The sequence below is a fragment of the Cladophialophora psammophila genome, assembly GCF_000585535.1.
Source record: "Cladophialophora psammophila CBS 110553 chromosome Unknown aczJe-supercont1.32, whole genome shotgun sequence".
Taxonomy (NCBI): Eukaryota; Fungi; Ascomycota; class Eurotiomycetes; order Chaetothyriales; family Herpotrichiellaceae; genus Cladophialophora; species Cladophialophora psammophila.
This window is the reverse complement of record NW_006912953.1, coordinates 298,911-318,818: the sequence shown is the minus strand read 5'-3', so window position 1 is coordinate 318,818 and position 19,908 is coordinate 298,911. Positions and strand designations below refer to the sequence as shown.

Below are 19,908 nucleotides of genomic sequence, written 5' to 3'. Positions count from 1 at the left end.
TCAGCAAATGGTGGAGGGTTGGCAGCAATGGCATTTCCGAAAAGGGGGCCCAGCGCTTAATTCTCGCCCCTTCGTTGCACCTTCATCTATCTACCGTACAAGTGCCGTTGGTACTAGGTACCCGGTACTGGGTAGGCATTCTGCGACGCGGTGAGTGAGATTGTTGCTCGCTCCTGGAGCCGAGGAGGGGACAATGATGATGATGATGATCCCCGTTCCATGTCTGTCCATCAATCAATCAATCAATCAATCCGTCAATCAATGCAACAACAGGGACGGTACGAGGTAGATCGACAGGCTGTGCCCTGTTTCTGCCATGCTGCTTATATCCCTCTGTGCATACTACTCACAGCTAATGACTGGCTAGAACAGGTCAGATCAGTTTCCAATCCGTCCATGGCATCCCATCTCGCCCATCCCATCCGGCTCTGTAGTTAAACGTGGTGCCGGGGCTCTTGTTTTTCCTTTGTTAATCACGCATCATGTACTACTCGCTGCCACAAGTAGCTAGTAAGATAACTAGCTACATTGTTAGATAATTAGCTACATTGCTCCCCGGCCCGAAAATGTGACCCGTTTCTGTTTTTGTCTCGGCCAACGGGAATGAATGGTGGGGAGCGAGGGGAGGGTGAGAGTGAGGGACGGATGGGACATACCGATACATAGGAAAAGGGACGCGGTGCGTTGCTATGAGTGAGGCTAGGGTTTGGGTGTTCCCATCTCGAAGCACATCTCCATGCATATTACATACCGAGCACAATCCAATGGATCTATCTATGGCCAGGGGCCTTTCCTGCTGTTCTGCCACCTGCCAGATTCTCCAAACTATCGATATTCTGCATACACGGGGCTTGAAGTTGCTTATCCTTCGCCTCCCATCATCCACTTCCCGTCCACCCACAATGGCCATATCAAGAGCCGATTGAAGCGCGCTTACACGCTACACCACCCTCCCAACGGTTCGTCAAAGGGTTTCTTGTTCAACTTGCATATCGCACATACCGCTTCGGGCCTGGCTCTGGTGTGTCGCTGTGTCTCTGTGTGCATGGTGTTGTACCCCTTCGGGTGTCCGACAGATCAGAGTTCACGCTGGCTATCGAAGAAGACCTGGTGGTGACTCGGCTCGACGAACCCGTCGCCCGAGATCTTCGCTCGCCACACCCGCTATTTCCATCTTCCCCCCGCTGTGATTTGATTGTCGACGGGGAAGGGTGTGACTGCTGGGAGATAGTCTGCATGAACTCCTTTCCCTCCTCGAGTCGCGACTTGAGTGAGTTTCTCCGCTCTTCGACGGTGGTGGGCGCCGTGCTGGGCCGTCCAGCCGGACTGAGGTCCCAAGCAGCATTGCAAGCAATGCTAGCTTCGGGGCCACTGTGGTGGAAGGCAAGCGGGCACGACCCCCCCATTCATGAGGCATGGACCCAACTCTTCGCTTCATTGAGGCGGGAAATGCCACTGGTGCAAAAGATGCAAAGACGCCGCTTCCCATTTTCGATGGGTGGCCGCTTCATGCGCCAGAAGATATGTCCTTTTTGTCGGGACCTGTGTGCCACCGGTTTTGACCTTCGCCCGCTGCACCTGTTTGAAAAGCCTGTTTTGAAGACGGCAACAATGCATTAGCTAGTGTCACTGGCCACCTTTGCAGTAACTTTGTCGCGCTCTCGCCGCTCGCTCGGTGCCCAAGCCTGTGCCATCAAGTCATGTCACGTCTCCGCCCAAAACTGCCCTCGCGGAATGACATCTTCCGCCTCGATTAGCTTGCGACAGGGCGATGCCGGGTAGAGTCTTCTGCAAAGACCGCGGGCGATTTGTGGTTCAAGAGCCGAATCGAGAAGAACTGGTAGTGCTTCTTGAACTAGTAGAGGTTCGACCTTGACCGCGAGAGCAATCACCACTGGGTGAGATGCAAGGATCTTTGCCTCTTGCTAATGCTCTGTTCAATCAAGTGCCCTGTATTGGCAGTTCTAGTGCGGTGTCGAAGCTCTCGGCATCACAGTTGCTGCGGGTTTCCTCATCTTCTTTCGTCTCACTGTCCGTCAGCCAACCTCCTGACCACGTAGATATTCTGGCACAGTCGTTTCATAATATCTTGGGTAGACAAATGCAGGCCTCTCATCATCCCCGACTTCAAGATTGAGGAGCGTTGACTTTCTCACCTCGAGATACTCGGCGAACTTGAGTGAAGAGCGCTGCACCTCCTTGGTAGGGGCATCGTCCTGCCCATGGACATGATTGAGTACGTTCAGAACGTCGTACCGGCACTCCTCGAGAGTTTCCTTCCACTCTACGCTGTAGCCATGCTTCACTGCAATGCCTGAAACGCTCTCTCCGGAATGATCCACCGCAAAGACATATGCACCCGCAGGAACCAAGAGCATTAGGATGTCTTTTAATTCTCCATGTTGTCTGTTGGTGACAAGACTGCCGTATACCAAATCCCAGTATTTGCACTTCCCTGAGCTCAAAATCATATGCAGGGGGGTTCCTCCGTCTTCGTCAGTGACGCACGGATCAGCTCCCCTTGATGTCAAAAAAGTGAACGCCCACGCCATAAGCAAGGCAGATCTGCAGAGGTGTCCATGGTGAGTCCATGATCGAGTTTGGGGGGTCACAAACGGCTCAGCATTGTCAAATATCGCTCGGAGAGTTTGCTATCTTGAGTGAGCATGCCATGTTCGCCTAACATGCGGTAAGATTTTCACTTACTCACCATCGACGAGTGCGCAAGGACGAGCGTTGCGAAAGTAACCCCCCTTGCATTTGCGACAGAAAAGTTGGCCCCTGCCTGAGCTATAGCCGTCGCACTTTCAGAGGCGAGTCGATTGTGATGACTACCTGCAGACAACGACATCTGTATAGCTACTGGACTTCAATCGAGATGTTAATTCTTGAACTCAATTCCGAAGAGAATATAGACCGTGGCGAGAGACGAACAAAGCGGATTTCGAAGATCTGGTTTCAACTTACGAAGAAAGCACTGGTGCTTGGGCAAAAACTACCGGTTTGAATGCGGCAACATCTGCACCGCAATTGACTAGGTATTTGACCATCGCCGCATTGTAGCCCCTCATAGCACATTTGCAATGTTAGAGTTATGTTACAGTAATTTAGCTCATACTTACACCAAGTAGGGACCGGCCATATTCATCGCAGTCTGTGCTTGAGGCTTCTCTATCTGCAAAGAGTCTCGCCATTTCTTTCCGGCCGGGGGGCGGGGCTGCGGTTTGCCACGCAAAACACTCGTGAATCGCTCGTCCTGATTGCTTTGAAGGATAGCCCTGTCGGTTTTAAACGCTTCGACCGAGACAATATAGTTGCTCGCACTGGAATATGATCTGAGTCTTCTGGGGAAGATTCGCTCCTGGCAAAAGCGACACCTCGGCAAGAAATTTGGATTCCAAGGCATTCTCAGAGGTGACATGTCCAGCCTTATGTGATTGTGACAGTTTGAGAAGTAAATCGAGACGGCCAACGGATGTCTCCAACGTTGCAAATCTTGTCCTTACAGCTGTTCGATGTGAAAGCACGATTCCCGTGGGAAATGTACTGATGTTGAGCGGTTGGAGTTTGCCCTCAAAATACCTGTTCACCGAATTATCACTTGGTCCTTTATGACGCGCATGAGCGACTCTGCTCAGGCCATGAATATGTCAGAGACGTAAGGCATATGATGTACTGACCATCAGCATTAGCAAGTTGCAACCTCTGCAGCGCATCCCAGGAAGAGAGATACCTCTCTGTATCAGCATTTTCATGTAATCAAAGATCTGCACTAGATCTTTGATGACAGTCTGCAGTGCGGTTGACGATATCTTGGTTATAGATTGTTCGGTCAGTTGGACGAGCTGCCGGAAGCTGACTGCAAAGGCATCGTTCATCTGAAGTATTGAAGCCGAGGCTTGCTGCACTGTAGTATCAAATTCGGTGTCCTGGATCTTCGAGGGGTTCCCTTTGAGAGCATCCATGTCAAGTTGAAGTTCCTTGATGCCTGTCAGAATATCAGCCAATATATTTTGGTCTTGTCGCGACATGTGTGATGTTTGTGCGACGTTTCCTCGTATATCGTCGAGCTTCGAGTGAATGCCTGAAAATGCCGAGAGAGCGGCTTACCGGTGTTGGACGGAATCGAGAACTTGTTGTGATACAAGTTGCTGGATGGCCTGGATCTTTTGGCCTTCTTCTTCTCGATTTACTGCCATACGATCCGCAATCGCTTTTTGAGATTGGAGATCTATGTACATTGATGCCAATGTTGCTGTGGATGATTGGACGTCGTTCAGCTGGGAGGGAACTTGACCAAACTGTAACATTGTGGCGTGTTCCAGTGATCCAATACGCCTATTCGAGTTGAGACGATTTTCATTCCTATTACATACGTCAGACAGTATCAACTGTGTTGTATGTTATGAAGCCGTACGTCCCGATTCTCGTCAAGATGGCGAAGAAAAGCTGGTTATAGTGTAGAACTTGGTTCCACCAATCATTGATTTCACGACGATGGTTCATTCTTTTTAAAGCTTTTCTCAGTTTCACCTGAATACCATTTGCCGCACAAGGGCAAAGCTGCGTCAATTTTTTGCTGGATTTCCGATAGATCCTGCATGCATTTCTGCAATAAAACCTTAGAGTCTTCGAAAAGAGTCCTATCAAGGCCTCCCTGGTCCTTGAGGCGCGCCTCGTCGAGATCCTTCACATAAGCAACGAGGCGTTCGAGCTCCGACACGGCAGATGCCAAGTGTGCCAGAGGTGCTGGACATTCGCCATGATTCCTTCTCAGTTCTCTGATGACCCTGGAGACCTGGATCAGCGTGGATGTCAATGCCAGTAGGGACGCAGCGAATCCCACAGGTTCCATGGTCGTCGACCGTCCATTGCATAGCCTTAGACCTCGCTGCGTGGAGTCTTCCAATTGGTTTGGGAAGCGAAGATGGGCACCAGGGCAAGCCTTGGGGCTTAGCTCATCGGTATCTCCAGTTCGAGTCACGATCATGGCTCATCACCGTGGAAGAAGCCAAGGCATATACAAGGCTAACAACACGCATGCAGCAGATCATTGTCGCCGTCTGCCTAGCTGTCGAGCTGTCCACAGGACGTTGGTGTATGCGTGCTCTCGTGCTCTCGTGCTCTACTCCGTACTCGGATTCGGATAAACATATCATCCGGCTTGGCAGCCTTATCGTTATCGCTGGGCGCTGTTCGTCGAGACCTAGTGAGGCCGCAGCGCCGGCAGCAAATGCAACATCATCCTGCGCCAAATTTGGTCGACGAGCATTTCCTGTGCCACATGTGCGCTCGCTTCCTAATCCGCCGCAGCTCTCCGTTTGATTATCTCTGCACATAAATTCGAAGCTCTTTCGCCCCTCTGAGAGGCGGGCCTGTTCATATTATTTGCTTTTCTTCAGAGACTTCTCTGTCCCTGCCCGTTGATACGCATCTTCCGGTCCGGCGCGAATCGACAAGACTCAGCTACGAACATAGTATCCTCTCACACGTCCGCGACAGGGTGTCTACATTAGCGGTAGCTGGACTGTTTCAATTGCGAACTATATTCAGGCTCACTTTTGTCTCAACTTCATTTATTGTTGGAGTGATTCGAGTTTGCGACCACAATTTCGACTCAACATGCCTTCCGTTTCATTCGCAACCTTCCTCATCATTTGCCGTAAGAGCGTCCGAATCTTCCCTGCACAAGTCTACAGGAGAGCACTGACATAACCGTGATCCAGCCGTGTCCTTTTTCTTGGGCATCCTCTTCTCCCTCTTTCCCTATGACTACCCGCTCCTGTGGTCCTCGCTGCCCACACCTCCCTCTCACTTTGACGCCATCGAATCACATCTAAAACTACTCCACAATGCGCCCAACCTGATTGTGCGGATTCTACATATGATGCTTGGCGTCGGCATCCTAGGGCTTGTTATTAAACTGTACAAGCCCAGCGAGTCGAATGTGCTCTTCGACGGTGGCAGTTTGGTGCTGTACATGGTTGCGGTGATTGTGTATATTGCGAATATTGTCAAGGGACTGAGGATTGTCAACGACGGTACATACGGGCTGGGCATGGAAACATTGACGCAGGATGAACTTGATGATGTCAATTCGCGTGGCTATGACGTTAATACGGGGGACAGCGTGCTTGGAAGGGAGGACAATCTCAAGGTGTTGGCGGCCAGCAACACCATTCTGGCGCTCGTGCTTGTGGGCGTGTTGGTGTTGCAGGTCGGCCAGTGGTACGCGGACCGGACGGATGAAAATGCCCTGAGAGAGTTTGAGGCGAAGGAAAAGGCGGAACGAGAGAGGAAGGAACAGGAAGCTTCGAGTCCGACCGTGAAAAGGCAGAGTAGCGGGAGGGAGGGAAAGAAGACCAAGTGAAAGGGAACACGTTGAATGAGATGCTTGGAGTGTGTGAGGGCCGATGTCGTGCTGTTGCTGTTGCTGTTGCTGTTGCTGTTGCTCTTGCGACTTTCTCTGCAAGTACTTGGATATTTCTGAGAGTCAGTACAAGGACTTTCAGAAGTGGGCTCAAAAGCGATAGCCACAATGTGATCGAATGCCATTATCGTCGGCTTTCGCCATCCCGGGCAGAATCGGTTGTCCCTTGGACCTATTCGCCCACTCGCCCTCCCAGCCAGACCCAAGTGATATCTCATCAATCTCCTGCTTCTACCGAGCCTTGTTCCTCTCCTCCCTCTGCCGCTGTCTCTCCCTCTGCTCGTCCTTCCGTCGCATCTTTTTCATTTTCTTTCTCTCCTCTTTACTCAACTCCTGGTTGCTCTTGCCCGCTGTTCTCTCGGGCGGATCCAGGTCCTTCGCTCTCTTTCTCTCCGCTTTCTGCGCTGCCCCGTCTCCATGTACACCTTCATCGCCGCCGAGCTGCTTCCGCTTCTTTCCCGGTGTATGCCCCGTATTCTCGACCGCATTATCAACCTCTGTCGGTTCTGGTGCTTCCAATTCTTGTTCATCGTTTTCGTCTCCGTGGAATCCACCCTTGTGTTCGGCTCTGGCTGCGTCGCCATCGTCCAACTGGGTCTGGGCGAGGGCGTAGGTTTCAGCATCTTGCCAGCCGTCCTCTGCTTGATCTTGATCTGGGGTCTCGGCTCCAAGGACAGCGCCGTCAGTTGGGTCGTCAATGGGTTCGGCATCAAGAGAGTAGACGATTCTTCGTTTCTGTTTCTTGGATTTGGGGGCTTGTTGGTAATTGTCCCCGGCATCGTCTTCGTTCAAGGGGCGTTTCTGACTCCCCCTCTTCCACGGCTTCTGATTCTCGTCTGACTCTCCGGAACCTTCGAAATCTTCGTCCGCAGTATTGTCGCTTTTCCCCCCCGTTTCCTTCCCTAGTTCGAGGCTTCCACCGATACGTTTGCCTTCCATCCCGCTTAGGATCCTCTTTAAATGACTGAGCGTCAAATTGGGCGTGGATCCACTCGACAGTGCTTGGGGTCCACGCTCCGTAAGTGTGCTGTCCGGTCTATATGCGGCGTCATTTTCTGCACGGTCGAGGAATGCGGAGAGGAAGGAGTGCGCCTGAGAGTGGGTAAGGCGGGTGGTGGAATGCTGCACGGAGGTGGGTAGAGGTGTGAGACCTGCTGAAGAAGCCATCATCGGGATTGAGATTGATTAGGATGCAATGGACGAATAAGTGAAATATACTCCGTCGAGTTTTGAAAGCAAGTGAGGTTTGGTGACGACGAGGAGATTGAGGACGAGTTTTCAGCTCATATTCGACGCAAGAGAATTGGTCTGATGGGTATACAGAGGAGTCTGCCTTGTTCAGCGACAGCGGCTCGTTCGTCGGTCCAGGTTGAGAGTTGAGAGTTGAGAGTTGCGGAGAGAAAATAAAAATCCTCGATCAGATTCGATGGTGCAGCCTCAAGCCCCACTTGTATACGGACAGAACGGACAGAACGGACAGAACGGATACCTGTTCTCTCTCTCTTCGACCGTGGGCCGAGGCTCTCTTTCTTCGTCACCTCCTAATGATCAAGTAATCGAGCTCAAGATACGGACTACATAAGTAAGTCTCTCACCTGGACAATTCGCGCAGAACGACTCTCTGCTCCTGCTCCCTCTCCGTCGCTGACCCCTCCTGCTGCTGCTGTGACCGTCAATTCCCTGGGCCTGTCCTCAATCGGGTCTTGGCACTCCCTCAGGAAGAACACATACAGAGAACCTCTCCGTCTTCGCAAATTCACGAAGATGCCACTCGCAACGATCCACCTCGTCTCTCTCACCCCTTCAACTTCCTTGGTTGATTTCCTCGGCTCCGTCAAATCCTCCCCCCTCACGCCACTGGTGATCTCGAAGGTGGTCCGCTGGATCATCACGCCCACAAAGATCGACGCCGGAGCATTGCTTCGCCCACTGAAGCCGTGGGACATCTTGCTCATCGTGCTCGGAACTGATCCCCTTCCTTCGTCTCTGAAGGAGAAGATAGCTTGTCAGTGGAGCTGCTCGACCGGAATCCCCAGCCGTTTGACGAACGACTTCCCGTCGAGAAACGACAAGCTCCTGCATCCGTCCGCGTCGGATGTTCCACCGTTGACAGGCTCTTTGGACAAACCACGACTGGGGGCCACATCGCAGACCCTCGAGCTCAGCGCGGACCTGCAGTCGTGGATCCAACAGTTCTCGCGCACCAACGCGGGCCAGTCGCCCCTGTCCATGCTCAACCTGCTGGCCTTCAAGCCGGGCATGAAGCCGTCGTACCTGACGTATGGTGCGGCCTTTGCCGAGTCCATAGGCTCCCGCCGCGGCGGCAACGCCAAGCTGGTCGGCAACATCACGCACCAGAACCCGCCAGGACAGTCGGGCGGCAAGTGGGACGAATTCGCCCTTGCAAGCTATCCCTCGATCATGCATTTCGCCGACATGTTGGCCTCGGAAGACTACCAGGCCGTGAACATGAAGTACCGCGTCCCGGCGTTGGAGGATACGTGCATCCTGTGTACGAGTGAGATTGAGATTGAGGATCTCGTTCGGGGACAGGCAAAGCTGGGGATCGGAAAGAGGGCCATGGGCGGGAAGTTGTGAGTGCACAGAACCAATGCAAGGCTCCGAGGAGTGCTTGAAAATGCCCTCAGCGAGAGAAAAGACGGAATGCTCTGAAGGATTTTTGACCTGGTGAAAATTCAGCGAAGCAACGAACAAAAGGATGGGATTCGGAGGTATGCAGTGAGATCAATTTGTTGCATCCTATGAGGTGATACATATATATACATATATACCCATACAAGGAACGAGCCTTTTACACAATCTGTCCTTCCAGCAATTAACTCCAGGTACAGAATGTCCCCATTAAACTTTATTACTTACAAGATTCTTCAACCCTTTGATCCGCTGAAGTTTGCATCTCCTGTTGTCAAACTCACGTGCCGTAGGGTTTTTAATAAGTGCTGGAACATTCAGAGACGGCTTCATCGTCGCGGATCTCCTGGGTGTGTTCCCCCCCCCCCCCCCCAGGACGATAATCCCTTCCCGCCTCATTCCTTAGGTCCACGTCCTGGATGCGATTGGCGGCCAATGCAGATCCATGTAAATGTGTCTCTAGAGAGGCATACGCTGGTTCAGCAGGTCCGGGTTGTGTCCTTTTCTGGACGAGGTGAGCATTATGGACGGCGTCTTCAGGACCCCGATCAAGCCCAGCCTAAATGGAAGCTCTGTATTCGCGGCGCCTCTGTTTGGGGTGAGTGGCGGTTTGCGAATCCCAGTGCCAAAGATTGCGGCTCTCGAGTTTTCTTTCCATCCGCTGGCCTGCCACGATTCCATTGTCGATAATGTTCATTTTCAAACGTTTGCCACAACACCTTTTGGCACCAATTGGTCAAGGGCTCCCGGTTTCAGTCTCAACTGCTTCTCTACCTCTTGCCGAGTCTTGCCCACTTCATCTCTCAACGTCAAAGCCTCTTTGATATCCTTTGCGCTCACCAGTGTCCTGCCCGCAAAGCCGGGTCGACCTTGGTTTTCCATCTCCGATTCCCATTGAGCGGCGATTCTTTTCCTGGCCTGGACGAGCATCATGGCCGGATTGTTCGCGTCAGAGGGGAAGATATTCTGACCGGAATGCATTGGCTGGCTCGAGGTCGGGAATGTGTCTTCGTCGGGTCTTCTCTCTGTCACAGGTCTGGCTGCCCCCACCCGGCGCAATGCCGAGCCAAATTGCGGATCTCGTGCATCGAGCTCTACATGTTCTGACTTCTCGCCTGCGGGAGGAGCGGCGGTTGGACTGGGGCGGACTTCCGCTGCAGGCGTGGGTTCTGTTGCTGCATGGGTGGGTGAGGGTGCGGAGTTGACGATGGAGGGCGTCGAAGGATATTTGCGGCGAGCTGCACCTCCTCCAGCTCTGGCGGCGACCTTGGAAGCTGACGAGCCCATCGATAGAGAGAAAAAGCAGTGTAATCTGTTGGATGTGGTCAAAGAATCGGGAGAATTACAGCATTGAGACAATGAGTGAACGGAGAAGTCTCCACCTTCATGGCAAGGCTGAGCAAGGCTGATGAGGCTGAATGCGTCATAGCTCGCCAGGGCGGCGACCAAGCAACCAACCAATCGAAAGTCACGTCAAGGGCATCTTTTCGTGTCTCGCTCAATGCATGGAACAGACCAAGTCACAAGTCTTTGATGCGTTTTCCCCTTTGCACAAACCCTCTTCTGCATCCTCTCAGCCAGAGACGGCTGACATAACAGACCTTTGTTCCTCAGCCTGAGCAAATAGGATCTCCACGACTCTTCGCCCTCACACGCCCTCTTCATTAAACACTGCCCCTCCCCCACCGCCTCTTCAGAAATGGAACGCAAACACAAACCCTCCTCCATCCCAGTCTCTCCCCTGATGGCCCAACCCGTCGTTGACCTCTCAGACAATGTGCTCACGGCACGGCTCCCCAGCGGAGACTCGGTGACAGTCTACCTGTATGGAGCCACCGTCACATCCTGGAAGACGTCCAATGGCACGGAACAACTCTTCCTTTCCTCTGCCGCAGCCCTGGACGGCTCCAAACCCATCCGCGGCGGCATCCCACTCGTCTTTCCTGTATTCGGGCCTCCTCCGAAATCCCACGCAACTGGTCAGCTGCCTCAACATGGGTTTGCGAGGAACAACTACTGGGAGTTTCTGGGCAAGAGCAGCAGTGAATCTCTGGGACGCAAGGCGGACGACAGTGTCAAATTGGATTTTGGATTGAGTTCCTCGATGCTTGACGAGAGTGTACGGAAGAAGTGGCCTTACGAGTTTGGATTGGTGTACAGCGTGACTCTGGGCAAGGGGAAATTGGAGTGCCAAATGCATGTGCAGAACAAGGGAGAGCAGTCGTTTGAGTTTCAGTGTTTGTTCCACACATATCTGGCTGTCAAGGTAAGGTGGCGAAGTCGAAGTATTAAGAAAGAGCATTCGTTACTAACTGTGGCCAAGGACATCCACAAGACCGCCGTCCGAGGTCTACAATCCTCACCATACGTGGACAAAGTCCGCTCCGCCCAGACCTTTACTGAAGACTCTTCGTCGCTCTCGTTCACGGGCGAGACAGACCGCGTCTACACTCCTCCCACAGACCCCAAAGACAACACCCTCGTGCCTTTGACCGTGACCGAAGATGGAAAGGACACCTTCGTGGTCACCCGGGACGCATTGCCCGACGTAACGGTGTGGAACGGGTGGGAGGACAAGATCAAGGGCATGGGCGACTTTGAACCCAAGGACGGGTGGAAGAGATATCTCTGCATTGAGCCAGGGTGCGTTAGTTCGTGGACGAAGCTCGAGGCCGGCGACGCATGGGAGGGCGCATGTTCGTTCGAGAGCAAGCTGTAACGGGTCACCAGGGAGAGAACTGGGGCTCTCTTTCTCAGCCAGCGGTCCGAGAATGTCGATTGTCAATGTGGCAGAGCGAGTGGAATAGGGAGTGGGAGGTGTGCCTATCGAACTAGATACCGAGCGCCAAAGAAACAGGACAAGACGCAAGATGACATGAAATGAAACGGAAGCACGCATTGGCACCAGTAGGGAATGCATGGATAGATGGATGGCAATGCAATGAAGACAAGGAAATAAAACCTCTACAGTAGACTACCAGAGAGGGAAGAGGAGAGACGAAAGATACTCGCCCGAAAGGCAGGAAGTAACCCCCCCCAAGCGCTCCTTTCTTCTCTCTCTCTCTCTCTCTCTCTTTTCCTTTTAGTTTATCAGGGACAAGGGGGAAAAGTTACACTTCAGCTCCTAGTTCCCCCTTCCGGCATAAAGTATGATCCGACACAACACCATATACATACGAGTGCGTATACAAGTGTCGGTATGAGGATGTATATACCTCTGAGACGTGGATTGGTTGCTTGATTACTTGATTGCTTGCTTGCTTGATTGATTGATTGATTGAGCGCTCGGGACTTGCTAGAGTCACAAGTAGCTAGAGCTAGGGCCGGAGCCGGAGGAGGCCCATCGTGGCTTGTACTGTATGTACATGTTTGTAGGAGCATCGAGAGCGGTGGCATGGCGTATATTAACGTGGCTTAACTTCGACATGGCGTAGTGAATGGGCGGAATAGACTCATGCGTTGCATTGCATTGCCCCTCGTTGACTGCAATCGTTGACGTTGGGAACAAGCGACGAGCGACGAGCGACGAGCGACTCTTGAGCAGAGACATTTTCATTCGTATTCCTTTTCCCCATCCCAACTATGAACAAGTCATCTCACATTAACCCTGCTTAACCTTCCATTCCCTTGGCAGTCCCAAGCGCGGTGGGCAGAGAGCGATGGAGCCACACACAGAAAGTTGATCAAAGGCCCTTTGTTCCTTCCAGCAGTCGCCTAATCTCTGCTCTCGTCTTGTTCGTGGGGCACTGCACCACAGACATGGAACGAGCTGTGCTGAGTGCGGCTTCTTGGACTTGGGAATGCAAATGTTATCATGCCCATGCCCATGCCTATGCCAATGTCGATGTAGATGCAGATGTAAAGGCTGCCAGGGGGTAGGACATGATAAATCTAGCCCTCGGGGCGTATGTCCCTTCCTCCGTTCTTGTACCATAGACGCATGCCTTGCTCTCTAGCACGCGCGAGGGTACATTCCCCCCGTCGAGAGGGCCGTGCTGTATCGTCTGCCTGTCGACCTTAGAAGCCTTGCTCATTCCCGATCGTGCTGTCCTGGCGCTGGCGTCGAGGCTGGGCCTTCTGTTCCCGGGCCCTGGCCCTTGGCTCTGGCATCCCGAACTTTCAAGTACGCCTGGTGCTCGCGATCTGTCAACCACCGCCAAGATTGATGGTGTGCGTTAGCAATTCACCTCCATCAAATGCTGGCACTAAAAGTTTGGAGAGTAGATGGAAAGAGAAAAAAGACAGGGCCAGACTATAGGGAATCAGGACAACAGCTATGGAACTCGCGGCACGAAGATAGAAAGTAGGGATGCTGCAACTTACACCTCTCCCACAGGAAATAGCTCGTCACAATGGCAAAGGGCAGTGCCACGACAAAAGTGGTATACCGCGTCGATGCCTTCCGGTACCTAGGGTCCTTCTTCAGTTGCTCGAGCGGCAGTTCAGACAATTTCGGTCCACGAGGCACCTCTGGAGGGATGGTCGGCCGTGGTGGCAATGAAGGCCTTGAGCCAGATGACTGGCCTGTGGCGTTGTGCTGACGGGCGGCTAGGGCGATTGTGGTGGACATAGGGAGTGCCTTTGTGGACGAATACGGGCGGAACTGGTGCTGGGGGTTTTGAGCAGGGCCGATGGGAGACGACAGCAACGAGGACGGCGGATGTGGATGGGAATGTGGATGTTGCTGTTGCTGTTGTTGGCTGAGAGAAACAACGGTCTGTGTTGAAAATGCATGTGCTGGATCACTTGTCAAGGTGGGATTAGCATTCAAACTCGGTGCTGCGCTGGCTGCCGTGCTCGCCGTCCCTCGTATCAAAGGAGCCATCGAGGAAGATTCATCCGCCGGAATAGGAACTGTGTCCACGTCGGACAACCCCTGAGTATAAGCAGCTTCTTTCTGGCCCACGAGCTGTAAGAGATCCAGCTGCAGCTGCTCCGATTGTTTCGAGAACGCTTTGGTGTGGTCGAGGATCCTGGACATGGATTGTCGTGGATATACCAGGTCAGCAGTTATTGTCGATGTCGATGTCGATGTCGATGTCGATTTCGATGTCGTTGTCGTTGTCGTCGCTGTTGTCGGCTGCCTTTCCTGTGCCAGTCGAGTCCTGCTTTCTTCGGATGAGGCGCCTGCTTTCTTAGACGCAGCTTTCGCCTTTTTCCTTCCTTCTGGCACTGGCGCAGAGAGTTCGTGTGGGCTGGCGAGGGACTTTGGCCTGGTTTGAGGTTTGCGCGTCTTCACTCCAGAGGGAGTCGCCGAATCTGGCGTTTTCTTGACCACGGGGTTTTTCCTCTTGGCCGACGCCGAAGCTTTTGTCTTCTCTCCCGTGCACACTTCAGTCACCTCCTCAATGGGAGTTGCCGCTGTCGTTGTCGTTGTCGTCGTCGAAGAAGCCAAAGGTGCCTTGGATGGTGTTTTTGGGAGCGGACCAATATCACCCACGTCTGTATTATTCTGATGCAAATTCACCTCGCCCTCTGGACTCTGTTTCTTCGCAGGACGACCTCTTTTCTTCGTCGTCACCTCCGCCATTGTCGCGGTCGTGAATACCTCCGTACTCTACTCTGTGCAGCTCTGTCTGCCTTGTAAAGCCACAGGAAAATTCCAGAAGAGAGGCCATGCACGCACGATACTCTTCAAGACGCGCTCAAAGACGCGCTATGGAAATTGCCTTCTGGGGAGTGGAGTGGGGGCGCCAAATTCTCTCAGGGGGGTTAGAACCGAAGAGTCGCCTCAAGATACGGAATACACGAAACATCCTGTGTAGCAGAATACGAGGTACACACATCTCTGGCTCGATGTCTGGACGCTGTTGCAAACAGCCAATCATGCTATACTAGTCTATACTCTGGATAAAAGTTGACCTAATTAGTCTAATGGCTCAACCGGCTTTTCCAATACCTTGAACTCCCGGGAAGATGAATATTTGCCTATGGAATGGTCCCATAGTCCCATAGTCCCATAGCCGCCCGAACAAAAGAAAGCGAAAGATATATTTGTGTACATGATGTGCTCGACATCAATTCCCCATGACCTCCCGTCCGATGCCGTCCGACGCTATGCTCCGTTGTAGTGATATCCAGCAACCTGCTCTATGCGCCTCCCCAACCTAGATATCGCTGCTACCGGCCCCGTGCAAACTATGCCGGGACTCTTCCCTGAGATCTAGGCAAGAGATGCGCATACCTCACGAAGATAGAACCCCACGAGTGTCCTTGTTCAAGGCTGCTCGTGGCCAAGTCCGTTCAATCTTTGGCCTTCTTGCTCACGTCTCTGCCGCCATTCATTTCTTCTTTCTTCCCACTGCTGTTCCTCGCGCATTTGGTATTCCTCGAATTGCCTCATTGCGCTTGCGAGGCGTTCGAGTTCCGCTGCCTTTTTCTTGAATTCGGCCGCTTCGAGTTTCTCACTCATATTGATGATCGTTCCTGGTCCGGGAGATTCTCCACGCAACCCCCTTGGATCCACTCTAAACCGTGAACTCTTGGGTCGACTTGGTGATGAAGGTCGACGATTTCGAGAAGGATTTGCCGGGTTGGTTTCCTCGACAAAGCTGATATTTCTGGGTGTAGTACTCGAGCGTGGGCGTTCTTGAGCTACTTCCGCCGCCGCGTTGGCTGCGGCAGCAGCGGCGAAGCTGTCTTTATGGCTTCTTTGAATGCTTCCAAATCTTCGTGCCTGAAGCGCCCCCCGAGGAGGCAAGAGTACCCCAAAGCCGCTGGGTGATTCGACGTTTTCAACAACACGATCAATCACACTTTGTGGCGGACTTATAACCTGCTGGCGATACTGTGCTTGTTGCTGTTGCTGTTCGCGCTCTTCTGCATCCATGATTAAGGCGTGAATATCATCGAACGTCATATTAAAATTCCACGATATTCCGCGCGCGGCTGCCCTCTTGCGGATGTCTGTCAGCGCATTGTGGTCGTCTCGGAGGCGATCCTCGTAAGTCCGCCTCGTTGTTACTGGATGTGACATTGGATACGCTACGTTGCGGCTCGGGCCCTCATAAAGTGATGCATACTTCTCTGATGGGCGATGGGAGGCACTGGCCACAAATTCATCCCGAGTCGTCATGCCACTCGTTGCTGGAGCGCCGTTTGGTGTTTGGCCTGTGCTGTGATTAGGAGGACCGGCAAAACGCTGTGACAGCCGCTCAGCATCGGTTGCACGGAGGACAGTGTTGACAGGCGTAGACAACAGTTCAGCTTCAGGAGTCTGTGAAGAGGACAAATCGATTGGGTCGTAGCTTGTGCCCTGAGAGACAGGGTTCGGCATCAATGCTCGTGCAAGCTCGACCGAGCCTGTGCGATCAGACTTCAGTTGCTGACCTTGGTCGCACCGGCACCAGACTTGGGTGTACATTCGCCAATCATACACGCTTCCTGGGACAGTTGCCTCATTCTCGTCCTCTTCGTCTGGCATCTGAAAAGCAATTTCTGCAAAGGCAAGCAGTCGAGACGATGGAGGAAGGCAAGACAGATTGCATGAACCGGGAATTTCAACAGGGGCCGGATTCGGCTTCGCGATGACGCCGTCAGTGGTGACATGGCCGCGTTTGGATCTCCGTCTAGATTTCCTCTTGGATGAGGGAGAGCTGCCATCGGGCTTTGACGGTTTGGGTGGGCCAAACACTTCAGCGAGTCGCTTGGACTTTAGGACAATAATTTTGGATTTAATGGTGGTTGGAGTTTCAGACGTCGGGGCCCTCTCAACCCCGCCAGCATCATCTGCTTCACTGTTTTCAGCAGAGATAGAGTAGCGGAGTTTGGACGGCACTCTCGCGCCCGAGTAGGAGATTCTTGCCGATTTGCGGGGAGGAGCCTCTTGAGCATCGTCGGCGGCCGGACGCTTCTGAGCGGTTGAAGACTCTGATAATACCTTTGCAGTGGGCTTCCGCTCCCTCTGAGAGATTCTGCGGGACGGGGTCTCGGCAAGATCGGCTCGACTCTCTTCTCCAGCCACATCGGGGGGAGATGGAGTTTTGGTTCTGATGCGATTTGCGGCCGATGGAGTTTCTGGGACCTCCGGCTCTGGTTGCACTTTCTCAGGTACGTCTTTGGGCGGAGGAACGGTCGCCGATGGCTCCTTGTTGGAAGACAGCCCAGACCTTACAGTCAGAGGCTCAACTACAACAGTGTCCAAGAGTGGTGGCGAATACGATCTGCTGCCACCCAGAGCTTGGGCTTTGGCAGTAGGCTTGCGCACCCGGCTAGAAGCTCGTCGGTGGCCAGCATGGCTAGCTTTGTCGGAGGCGCGGGTGGTGGTGGAGGATTTGGACCTCATTGTTGCTGATGACTCGGGTTTGGCGGCCAGACTGTCAGCGTAATCATCAGGGTCGCTCACCGACGTGGCACCGCCAGCAGAAGTGCTGGTGCCGTGAGTCGACTCGGTTGGACTGGGAGTCGCCGAGTCCGTCAATGAAGCAGAAACAGATGGCTTGGAGCGGGCCCGGAGAGTGTTCAATCGCATCGAAGGAAGTGCCGGAAGCTGAGGGCGTTTCCTGAGGAACATCGCCGTTCGACCAGCAAAGGCCACGGCGGGCAGGCGGGAATGCAGGAGTCTCAGCAGCGAGGCGGATACGCGCCGATGCTCGGAGGAGCGGGATTGATGGCTTCTGATGAGCCCAGAGGAGGGCAATGGGTGGAGGAGAGTGAAAGGTCGTTGATCTGGCACGAAGAGACGAGAAGAGGAAGAAGGTGGCTCAAATCTTGTGCGGGTTCCTTCCGAAACAGGCTTAGTGCCTCCCGCCCGCTGTGGCTTCTTTGCTGGTGGAACGACAAGCGACAAGGAAAAGAGATTGCCACCTTGCGAGGCAAAAAGGCTGCAGACTGAGTGATCGAGGAAGACGAGGCAGTAGAGAAGAACAAATACGCCCTCTCCGGAAGTCGCAAACCACCATGGCCATGCGGACGGCCGAGTCAATCTCCATTGGACAGACATGCAAACCACTCCCAAGCAAACAATGCCCCCCCTGCAGCCCATTCATTCATGCAGAGATCACTCCTATACGGGACGGCCAATGCATTGTCCCATTGACTATATAGCTCCTCGAATCAAATAAGAGGTTGAGGCAATGCAGTATCTCGTTCTTTGTGCATGTCCGAGCAGTGAAGACTGAAGAGCCTCGCCGCATTTATATCAGGCGGTCTGCCGCGCCTGTCTCACTGTCTAGCTGTCTGCCGCTTAGAGCTCCAATACCACAGGACCCTTCTGCCCCTTCAGCTCCCTTCTCACATCCTCCAGCCTCCTCCTCTGCTTCCCGTCTTCATCAAAGTTGCCCTCGTCCAACCAGTCTTCAAATCCCCGTTTCACACCTCCCTCAAACCAGTCGTCGTCGACCATGGAAAACCAACATGTGTTCCTGGACCTCCCTTTGTAGATCATGTGCTTTCTGAACACACCTTCAAACATGAACCCGAACCTTATCGCCGCTCTCTGGGATGGGGCGTTCAGGTTGTCGCATTTCCACTCGTACCGTCGATATTGCAGAGTCTCAAAGACATATTTGGCCAGTAGATACATTGCCTCGGTAGCTACCTTCGTCCGTTGTAATAGCGGTGAGAAGAGGATGTTTCCGACTTCCACAACGCGGTGTCGCGTGTCGATGCGCATGAGGCTTATCCAGCCTACTGGTTTTGCGCTTTTCTTATCAACGATGGCGAAGAAGATGGGATCCTCGGAGTGAGATTTTGCAGTGACGGCTTCCTGGAAGGCCGCGAGTGATGCGAAAGGGTTGTCGAATAGGTAGGTCCAGAGATGGTTATTGCTGTCGCCTTTCACACTGTCGTAAAGATCAGTGGCGTGGGATGGCGTGAGTGGTTCCACTACAACAGTTGTCGCAGTCAAGGTGACGCGGGAAGGCCGTGAGCCTGGAGCAGAAGAGACCTGGGAGCCGATCCTCTGCCGCATGTCTGCGGCATCATGTAACCAGTTATCGTCATTGTTCCTTGCCCAAGCGTCAAGAGGACAGGGTCTTAGAGATGAGCTTTACCTTTCGACGCGATCACGTCTTGAACCACTGAATTCATTCCGCTTTTGAGACGGCCACCCGTTCTCTGTTTTGATGAGTCTTTCTTCCACAGAGGTCCAAGGCAGTCGCTCTTAGGGGAAACGATAAGGGAGCGTTAGAGAAGACTTGAAGGCAAAGTTGGCCCCCCGTGTTGCCCAAAGCCTCTCGGACGTGACCACTCTCTCTGGTTAAAGGAGATCGATCATTGGGGGGTTTTTTTTTAACTTCACAGTGATAGTGGAAAGTTATGTTGCTGAAGGTGTCAACAGAGCGAAACACAGAATTTGCCCTAGTGGACAACTGGGAGACAGGAAAGACTCTCGAGAGCCTACGAGGTACAAGCCTTACTAGCCTTTGGTGGAACCTAGATTAAGCGATGATGGGCTTAATCCAACTTAAGGGAGGGCCGATCCGTCGTCACGGATTTAGCTAAAGGGAATAGTTGCCTCGTGGAGCAGTTACAACTACGATATTTGATTCGGCCAGGTTTCGATGACGGAGAATGGCAAACGGGCCTCGACAACGAAGAAAGCAATGTCAAATCGACTTAAATTCTGAAGTTGCTAGAAGCACATCCTACGGTCAATTGTTCATGGTATACATAAATGGTGCATATGACGACCTTCGCATTTCAGGCATGCTTGCAACGCTTCAAAAAGGCTCCTCCACTTCGAAGAAGTAGACTCACGGTCACATCAACATCCAGGATCTGTTCAACTGACAATGCGGGCCTCGGACACGGACAAATGCCCACCGACCAGGCGAAAAAGTACTGCAGTATCAACGTCCTTACCTTCAGCATTTTACGGGCTTGGC

At 52.9% G+C, this 19,908-nt stretch overlaps 9 protein-coding genes across 9 annotated transcripts; 3 read left to right on the top strand and 6 right to left on the bottom strand.

Moving 5' to 3' along the window:
- Window positions 1-2,036: 2,036 nt before the first annotated feature.
- Window positions 2,037-4,855, bottom strand: A1O5_12293 (uncharacterized protein; the record flags this gene model as incomplete). The annotated part of the gene is made up of 7 exons (XM_007752862.1): window positions 2,037-2,651; window positions 2,711-2,867; window positions 2,968-3,066; window positions 3,123-3,278; window positions 3,325-3,607; window positions 3,734-3,988; window positions 4,534-4,855. 7 exons carry the CDS (start codon window positions 4,853-4,855, stop codon window positions 2,037-2,039), a joined length of 1,887 nt encoding a protein of 628 aa, XP_007751052.1.
- Window positions 4,856-5,622: 767 nt separating this feature from the next.
- Window positions 5,623-6,370, top strand: A1O5_12292 (ER membrane protein SH3; the record flags this gene model as incomplete). Its single annotated transcript, XM_007752861.1, has 2 exons — window positions 5,623-5,662; window positions 5,727-6,370. The coding sequence occupies 2 exons, from the start codon at window positions 5,623-5,625 to the stop codon at window positions 6,368-6,370; spliced, it is 684 nt and encodes a 227-aa protein (XP_007751051.1).
- Window positions 6,371-6,661: 291 nt separating this feature from the next.
- On the bottom strand, window positions 6,662-7,597 carry A1O5_12291 (uncharacterized protein; the record flags this gene model as incomplete). The annotated part of the gene is made up of 1 exon (XM_007752860.1): window positions 6,662-7,597. One exon carries the CDS (start codon window positions 7,595-7,597, stop codon window positions 6,662-6,664), a length of 936 nt encoding a protein of 311 aa, XP_007751050.1.
- A 597-nt stretch (window positions 7,598-8,194) lies between these two features.
- A1O5_12290 (uncharacterized protein) lies at window positions 8,195-9,028 on the top strand (the record flags this gene model as incomplete). The annotated part of the gene is made up of 1 exon (XM_007752859.1): window positions 8,195-9,028. One exon carries the CDS (start codon window positions 8,195-8,197, stop codon window positions 9,026-9,028), a length of 834 nt encoding a protein of 277 aa, XP_007751049.1.
- Window positions 9,029-9,781: 753 nt separating this feature from the next.
- On the bottom strand, window positions 9,782-10,369 carry A1O5_12289 (uncharacterized protein; the record flags this gene model as incomplete). The annotated part of the gene is made up of 1 exon (XM_007752858.1): window positions 9,782-10,369. One exon carries the CDS (start codon window positions 10,367-10,369, stop codon window positions 9,782-9,784), a length of 588 nt encoding a protein of 195 aa, XP_007751048.1.
- Window positions 10,370-10,781: 412 nt separating this feature from the next.
- Window positions 10,782-11,801, top strand: A1O5_12288 (uncharacterized protein; the record flags this gene model as incomplete). The annotated part of the gene is made up of 2 exons (XM_007752857.1): window positions 10,782-11,348; window positions 11,406-11,801. 2 exons carry the CDS (start codon window positions 10,782-10,784, stop codon window positions 11,799-11,801), a joined length of 963 nt encoding a protein of 320 aa, XP_007751047.1.
- Window positions 11,802-13,112: 1,311 nt separating this feature from the next.
- On the bottom strand, window positions 13,113-14,612 carry A1O5_12287 (uncharacterized protein; the record flags this gene model as incomplete). The annotated part of the gene is made up of 2 exons (XM_007752856.1): window positions 13,113-13,225; window positions 13,406-14,612. 2 exons carry the CDS (start codon window positions 14,610-14,612, stop codon window positions 13,113-13,115), a joined length of 1,320 nt encoding a protein of 439 aa, XP_007751046.1.
- A 687-nt stretch (window positions 14,613-15,299) lies between these two features.
- A1O5_12286 (uncharacterized protein) lies at window positions 15,300-17,594 on the bottom strand (the record flags this gene model as incomplete). Its single annotated transcript, XM_007752855.1, has 1 exon — window positions 15,300-17,594. One exon carries the CDS (start codon window positions 17,592-17,594, stop codon window positions 15,300-15,302), a length of 2,295 nt encoding a protein of 764 aa, XP_007751045.1.
- Window positions 17,595-18,266: 672 nt separating this feature from the next.
- On the bottom strand, window positions 18,267-18,992 carry A1O5_12285 (acetyltransferase; the record flags this gene model as incomplete). The annotated part of the gene is made up of 1 exon (XM_007752854.1): window positions 18,267-18,992. One exon carries the CDS (start codon window positions 18,990-18,992, stop codon window positions 18,267-18,269), a length of 726 nt encoding a protein of 241 aa, XP_007751044.1.
- Between the last annotated feature and the right edge of the window lie 916 nt (window positions 18,993-19,908).